The sequence below is a fragment of the Python bivittatus genome, unplaced genomic scaffold (assembly GCF_059951505.1).
Source record: "Python bivittatus isolate LINGU-HERP-01145 unplaced genomic scaffold, Pbiv_v1 ctg000220_np1212, whole genome shotgun sequence".
NCBI classification, from domain to species: Eukaryota; Metazoa; Chordata; class Lepidosauria; order Squamata; family Pythonidae; genus Python; species Python bivittatus.
In genome coordinates, this window is record NW_028277048.1 from 6314536 (window position 1) to 6322789 (window position 8254).

Below are 8254 nucleotides of genomic sequence, written 5' to 3' on the forward strand. Positions count from 1 at the left end.
ACAATGAATTCAGTGAGACTTATTCTCAGGTAAATATAGACCTGGTGACTGACCTATAAAAGATACCATCTCTAGGGGATGGAGGAGGGGCGGAGCTGTTTATAAAGGGATGTGTTGCTTTTTCAAGATGCAAAAAGTGGCTGCTTGATGGAAAAACAGCTGCAGGAACAGCTGTTGAGCAATCTTCCCAAGAGTATGCAAGGCTGTTTTCATGCAAACAACTACAACACCCAGTGAAGCAACCCCACAATGCATCCTGACACTAACACACCCAAACAATCTCTGATGGGTAGCTATTGCCCTCTATGTTTGTGTAAAATAAATGGCCATAAGTTTGTTGGGCTATGGAGAATGCTATGAAGTCTCAACTCAAGTCATGACAGCTCCTTTTTAGTGGAAGAGAAATATTTTAGACCCTCATAAGACCTTTCTGACAAAAAGCTAGCTCACACAAAAATGATCCTCTACCTTGATTACTCAACCCTGATTTGTAATTCAAGAAATTCACTGGTGCTGAGACACGAATGAAATCTAACATGATTCCATGCTGACAGAGCTAAATTTCTGTGAACCAGATCTAAATGGCTCATTCACCATGAGGCAACCCCCCACTCCAAATCTGCAGAAAACCAAGGTGTGAACACAGCTGTATGACCTGCCCCTTCCGCCCTGCCCCCATGTCAGTCTTTAGTTAGGAGGCCCTTCATGTTGCTAACCAAAATGCATGAGTCGGGCAGCGTAATAAAATCAACGTTTAGCAAGCACCCTAGAACTTTTCGTAAGGAGTGGGCATGTTGAAGGGAAAACGGCAAATATACTGTTGTGGCAGGTTCCTGGAATATGAACTTAGTGTGAGCATTTCAGATCAAACTAGGCATTATGCTGAAATAGGTGGTGCTTGCTTAAAAAGAACACCACCATCCAGGGCCCATCGTCTAGAATAGCTGGCAGCAGCTAATGCCTATTACGTCCCTGTTTCTCTACCCCCCTGTGTTACCCTCTGTCCTTGGTGGTGTGTGTGAGAGAGGGAAAGAATCCATTTCTTTTAGGTCTTAATGGGAGGGATTTGGCCCTTAAATTAGCAACCTGGAGCATCCCTACATGCAGGCAGGTTTAAAACTGCTCCTTGCCTACTGCTTCAAGACTGTTATATGCACAAAAATGGAAAGACTCTGAAATACCCACAATGGAGGAATGGCTGGTGAAGATGATAGAATTAGCAGAGATGGCAAAATTGACTTGTTTGTCTGATTAGGGAAAGGACAATAACTTCATTTATTAGTGATTGGAAGCCCCTTATGGGCTTTTGGCTGAAGAAAGAAAAAAGTGAACTTGTGATTTATGGGTTTGATGATCAGAAAGGGTAAACTATGGAAAGAAGGAAATTATGAGGTAATCTTAGAGGGCAAAATATAAATGCATTTATAACCACTGTTAAGAAGATCAGAAGCCGCTTCTTTATAATCTTTTCTTTCTCTTTTTTCTCTTTTCTTTCTTTTTCTTATTTTCTTCCTTATCTATTCACTATTTTCTTTCTTTCTTCTCTAAAATTTGTATTGTTTTTATCTTGCTAAAAATTCTTTAATCAAAATTATATAAAAAAAATAAAACTGCTCTTTGCCTAATATTAAGACTGGATTAAAAACGCCTGACTGGCCATATCTTCAACCCAATGGTCATCATGTAACCATCCATTTCCTAATGTTATTGTGGTCAAGAATGATGCAAGCCATTGCTGGCATACTGATATTGCCTGAAATCCAACCTCATCTTTAATATTAACAGACAACGTGCTTATATCACAACATATTCTTCTCTCCTAGAATAGAAAGAAGAAAGGAAACAGGATAACTGCTGTTTAAAAAGAGCAGTCATATTATTCTGGGTGTGCACAGTGCTAAACCATAAACCAACCATATGGGCTGAGTTTGCACAATACACGAGGCCAAAATGTATTGGGCTAGTTTGTTTCGATATGTTGCGTGAGCAGGCTGTGTTTGAGAGTTAGCTACAGCACACGACAGAGCCCCACAGACATGAATTTCAACCCAGTTGCAATACTAACCCAATTTATAAGCTCCTTGTGTTAGATCTGACTTTGACCTCCCACATTTCTGGCCATAAAGCACGCCTAACTCCCTCTGCCTCTCATCTCATGGTCTTGAGGCCAATGATCCTGTGACTCACCAGCATTACGTAAGGTGAACTCCCCAGAAATACCTGATGAGCCGTGCACAAAGCCAGAAGGGTAATGAGGCAGCTACAGCTTCTCTTTTTCATTCACTTGTTTACAAGCCACAGAAGGAGAGATCAATTTGTTTTGCAACTGAGTGATTGCTCCTCTTACGTACCAAATCCAGCAAGGTACGTTTTATCCTGAACAGTCTGTTTCCTGAATTAGCACACCTGTCCAGGCAACTGCCTCTGGAGCACAGGATAGCCCAGTGCTTCTAGCGGATTACCCAGATCTGCTGTTTATAAAAAAATACTGGAGAGAAGATTCGAACAGCCACATGTTTTGTCACATGCAGCAATCACAGCAGACCAATGAAAAAGAAATTCCCTTGCAAACATCTCAGTTTGGAAGCAGTGTGAAAGGCAGAAGAGACAGCCACCCACCCTGGAGGTTGATAAGGATTGGGGTATTCTGGGCAAACCTCCACTGCTCAGCATGCTATGTAGGAAGCTACTATTCTTAATACAAAGGATCCAGAGACAAATGGCTATTTATCAAGGCGCATACACTCATTCTCTCATGCTTCCTTGCTGTGGACTTCTAAGATAAGCTGGTATTCAATATCCCCCTATTGCAAATGAAGAGCTGAAAGGTGATTGTTAGTTTAAGACCATTTGATGAGTTTAGAGCAGAAATGAAATCTGAAAAAGGGCTTTCAGATAAGGTCCACAAGTCACACTTTCAGCTACTAAGCTAAACTAACTGCAGTTCCTGGCTAGATCTTAGAGACAGAGAATGCGAGTAGTCCTGAACCTATTTTCCTGCTCAGAATAAAATCAGGAAAGGAATCAATAGTTATTAGTTAGGTTGGGGAAGGAGGACTGTCTCTAATCATTTCTAGCTTTCTGCCAGCAAGAAGAGGAGGATCAGTCATTCCCCCCACCCGCATTGCTACTTCAGGCTTTTTTTTTTTTAAACCTCCCCAGTGTTGGTAGGGAGTGGGCGGGAATGGCAAGACACATTCGTGCTGATTTTAAGTCATTTGCAGCATCAAACCACTTTGCTAATTTCTAACCAGAAGAAGGAGGCGGCAATGAGGAGAGAGAAGGAGAGAAAACAGGAGCGGCTGGATCCATCAATTGCTACCCCACACAGCCACCCCTGCTGCCATTCCTTCTGAAGCGAGATCCTCAATTGTTCGGGGTGAGCTGCATTTTAGCCCTCAGCCCGAGCTTGTGGGCCATGCCAGTGGATCCTGCTCAGGAATCAACTTCCCAGATGCAATGCTGCTAGCATTCAATCTCTATGATTCTCCAGCCGGGAGCTATCCCGGAGCAACTCTGGTGGTGTTAGATCAAACACCCTAGTGCAACATTCCCCAAACCGGTGCCCTCCAGATAGCTCTGACTACCATCCCCATAATCCCCAGCCAGCCACATACACAGCCGTTTGATTAGGTCATTCACCTCAAGTGATGCCACTGATCTTCAACAACTGGGTTGCCAAGTTTCAGCTGCATGATCAGAGAGAACTAGAAAGAAGTTTAGAGAGACATGGTTTGTGGGTTGCTCATTTCATCCCACAGGGAGCACAGACAAAGAATTATAGCATGCTGTGAGGACCCTGAGGTCAGAATCCAGTAGTTGAAAGAAACAGAACTATCCATTTGAAAATAATGCTTTATAACAAACCCTAGCTTTACGTTAGAAGGTAAGAAAATCATAGGTGCAAATTTTGGCTCTGTTAAGAGCTCATTTGAAGGCTTCAGGCAAGTCACTGTTCTTCTACAAATCTTCGTTAGAAATATAATACCGCTGGCCTATCTTATGTGGCTCAGTAGTAATGTAGATAGTGCCAAATGTGTGATTATTATAATTGATTCTTGCAACTAGTAACTACACGCACTTTTTCTAAGCTGTTTCCCCCAGAATAGATATATTATAGTTCCTATCACTTCCAGGCTGCATAGCTAAGGATGATGAGAGTACAGCTGAACTCATCTGGAGGGCAGCAAGTTTGGAAGGACTGCCTGGCTCTGCTCCTTTCTCAAACGGACTCAAAAAATATGTTCTTACTTGCACCCTAAATCAGTTAAATCACCCCTTCCCCACCCCAGCAATCATATTTTTGAACTCGATCCTCAGCACATGCAATGAACTACACAGCCCATGCAGTACCATTTCACACCCACATCATATGCACGCCTACTCCCTTGTGCCTTAGTTTAACACCAACTCTCTCTGCTGGAGGTAACTGAAGTCACGTCCCACCAGGCCCAGTTGAATGGCAGTGGGAAGCGTCCAGATTGCGAGCTTTCCCATTAAAGGAAACTCTGGGGAAAGACTAGCTGCTGAAGATTAGCAATATGAAAAGGGACACGGATATAAGTGCACGTGAGTATACGCAAACCAGGCAGGAGAAGAGGGCCTTACTAAACAGTGTCCCAAACAAAAAAGCCAGAAGAACACACTAAGTAGGGGAAGAAGAGGATTTTACCCATTAAAATATTCTCCCCTGTGGTTCCCCTGATATTGGCCAGGCAATAAATAGGAAAATTCATCTGAGGATTCAGTAAATAGAAGGCTGCTGGTGTTGCTATGTACTTTCGTTTAGGAATAACTCTTTGCCCTCTATGGATTTCTAAGGGGGAAAAAAAAGAGTCCTGAAATACATGGAAGTGATCCTTTAGAAGCACCAATATGAAAGAAAGAATTATGAGTTTTTAGAAGATATGAATGTGAAATTTAAAAATACAGGGAGGGGGAGGAACCATTTGGGGTTTGCAGGGGCGAATCATGCCAGACTGGCAAGAGAGAGCACTCCTTGGAGTGGTCTGTGCAGCGAGAAGACCTCCTGTACGTGTGTTCCTTTCTCTGCAGAAGAATGAGAAAGCCAAGCCCCAGCAGGGTGTTGGAGGAAAAGAATCCAGGGTGGCAAGTTAGCAAGGCAAAAAAGACATGTGCTGGAATCAGGGAAAGTGGTGCTTGAAAGTAAGGTTGAAGTTTGAAAGGCCAGAGAAGGAGAATGGACCACTGAAGCTTCTGGGCAACTGGCCAAGGAGCAGCCTGCAGTGGGGGGGGGGGGGGGGTTCCACGCAGGGTCCAATGCAGGGATCTAGTAAGGAAAGTCAGCTGAGAAAACAAAACAGACCCAACAGCGAGGGTGGCAGAGCAGAGGACCATCAACCTAATTATGGATCATGGGGGCAGTTGGTGTCTGTGTATGTATGGTGGGGGGTGGGTGGGGAGGATTTAACTGTAACTGCAACAAGATTCAGAAGCCCAGAACGGAGGGAATAAAGTAGGGCAGAAAGGTGACAAGAGAACAGTCCTATATTTTTATTTCCCTCCCCCCTCCCAAGTACTGCACCGCACCATCCTCCAAAGGGTTCCCCATGGTCCCTTGTGATGCTGCACGCACTGCTTCTCCGACTGTACAGGACTCAGCCAGCACCCACCAGCATCCACCAACGGTCGCCCCCACCGACCCCGGGGAGCTTCTGGATCTGACTGCCCTGGGCCGGAAATCTACTGGGGAGGAGGGGAGGATGCAGGGCACTAGGTCAGGGGCTGCAAAGGCTCAGACCAGCTCCTTACTTTCTCTGCAGCGTGGTGGCTGGGCTGGTACTGGCACTGGTGCTGTGGCCACCGCCTGCTCCAGGACTGGAGCTCCGCGACGCCCCATGGCTCAGCTGCCCCCTCTCCCTTTCCCGGGTTGGTCGAGGATACTCATGCTCCTTCTCCCGAGTCTGATGGCACTGCGGCGGCCGGTCTCGATGCAACTGGCAGGGCTCCTTGTAGTGGCTCTCCCGGTTCTGGTACTGCCCATCCCGGTTTCCATAGTGCTGTAGATCTCGATCCTTGTCCCGATGCTGATACTGGTTCTGCCCTTCCCGCTCGGCTCTGCTTTGGTATTGGCTCTCCCGCTCGGCTCGGTTCTGGTACTGAGCTTCGCGGTCCGTCCGGCTCTCGCGGTTGGGATACTGGCCTTCCCGGTTCTGGTACTGCCCGTCCCGATCCGTGCGGTTCTGATAGTGGCTCTCCCTCTCCTTGTGGTGGTACTGCCCGTCCCGGTCCCGGTCTCGGTCCCGCTCGCGGTCTCGGTGTCGGTCCCGCTCTCTGTCCCCTTCCCGCAGGTCCCGGTTCTCTCGGCTCAGCTGCTCCAGCTGCCCTTCGAGCTCCTCGATCCGCCGCCGCTGGGTCTCCAACAGCTTCTGCTGGCTCTCGATGATGTTGTTGAGCTCCAGCAGATATTCCACGGCGCGGTTGGGGTTTTCGGAACCGGGAGCCCCGGGGCCACCCCCCGCTCCCCCGTCCATGGAGAGCGAGAGGAAAAGGGGCGCGCGGGCGCTTTGCGCTGCGCCCGGCGCCCGGCGCCTTCGGCTCCCGATTGCTGCAAAGGGCACCACCCCACGCCAGCTACAGACCCGCCCCGCGGCCCGCAGAGGGCTGCAGGGCTACGGCCACCATCCTGCCTGCGGGAGTCCGAGGGGGAGAGCAGGAAGAGGGGGAGGGGGAGGAGCCGCCGCCGCCGCCGCCGCCGCTTTTACTGCTGCTGCTGCCGTCGTCGCCGCCTGCCTGCCTGCCTGCTCCAGCCCCGAGCGAGCCGCCTGCTCTTTCGGCTCCTGCCGTCGCTGCAGAGGCACTGCGCACTACGAGCGCACCGCCCGGCAAGCCCCGGGCGAGCCTCAGCCCAGCGGGAGGGGGCAGAACGCAAAGGGAAGGGAGAAGGCAGAGACGGCGAGGAGCCCGAGGCCTGCTGGGCTGTTGCCGGCGGACCCGCGGCGTGGCGAGCTCTCCTGGGATGAGGAGGAGGAGGGAGGAGGAAGAGGAGGCGGCGGCGGTGGCGGCGGCAGACTTGAGGCGACGAGCGGCACGCGGGCTTGACAAACTAAGTGCTGCCAAAGTGGGTAGGAAGGTCAGATCCGATCCCGCCCCCGCCCCCGCCCCCTGAGCTTTAGGGAAAGGGTCAAGCGCTCCCACACCGCATGAGTGGGAAGAAGGGGGCCTTCTGTGGTACGGGCGTCGTGCAGCCCTGCGGTGTGCTCTCCGAATAGCTCTGTGAGTTTTACAGTTCCTTCCGCAAGGTACGTGACAAAGAATCCGAGTCCCCTCCCGCCGGCCCCGCACATTCACCCGGACCCCGCAGCCAATCAAACAGCTTCTTGCTGGACTGTACCTGTGGGACACTCTTGTTTGCGAAGGTGTTAATTGGATTGACCCTTTATAGTATATTAAATGTCACTGGATGGTAGACCAGCTTCTGCGAAGTGGTACCCTCCCAATGCGTTGCATTACAACTCCCATGATTTCCACTCAGCATTGTCATTGGAGACTGTAGTCCAACACATCATGTTGTGGAAGACCCTTTTTAATAGAAGAAAATATCTCGCTCACGGTTGAACTGTGGAGTCCTTGATGCTCTCTGACCTTGGTTGTTTGCTTGCAGACGTTTCATGACCTGACTAGGTATCTAGTCAGCTATCTGCACTGATGATGTTATCTAGTTGGGTCATGAAACGTCTGCAAGCAAACAACCAAGGTCAGAGCACCATGGACTCCACAGATCCCTTTGAAGTGTACAACTGCAAATGGACTCCCAGCTTCAGTAGAGGCTGACCAAGTTCCATCAGGCCTTGATACAATTTAAATCCTGTTGCCTTCAGTGGAATGAATCTTGCCGTTAACTATAGCTGTGTTGGGTTGAGGAATGTATGAAACATTTCAGAACTGAACTGTCACCATTTCAAAATGCCTCATTCTGAGGCTCCAAAGAGCTGTTTCAGAATAAAAATCCCACTCACAACTGGCTGCTTCAGTCATTTTGGAAGTGTTTCAAGTTTGGAAAATAGTTTTGCACACTGGGATCATAATATACAAAGTCACCTTATTTTTTGGTTTGGCTGAAATGTTCACAAAGTGAGGCACTTGTCTCAGCAGTTTTTGGTGTCGTGAACATACAGAAAATTGTTTGCTATTTAATTAATTACAGTTACATATTTTTACCACTAAAGAGGGGGAGAAAAATATGTGGAATTTTTTATTTGGGCAACTTTTGGGCAGATGCACCACCATTGAC

General features: G+C 48.4%; 1 protein-coding gene across 1 annotated transcript in view; it reads right to left on the bottom strand.

Moving 5' to 3' along the window:
* IQSEC2 (IQ motif and Sec7 domain ArfGEF 2) overlaps positions 1-7020 on the bottom strand; it is a 151871-nt gene extending 144851 nt beyond the window's left edge. Inside the window, 1 exon segment of the mRNA XM_088137722.1 lies at positions 5773-7020. Coding sequence (XP_087993848.1) covers positions 5773-6494 — 722 coding nt within the window. The 5' untranslated portion in view covers positions 6495-7020.
* Positions 7021-8254: the final 1234 nt, after the last annotated feature.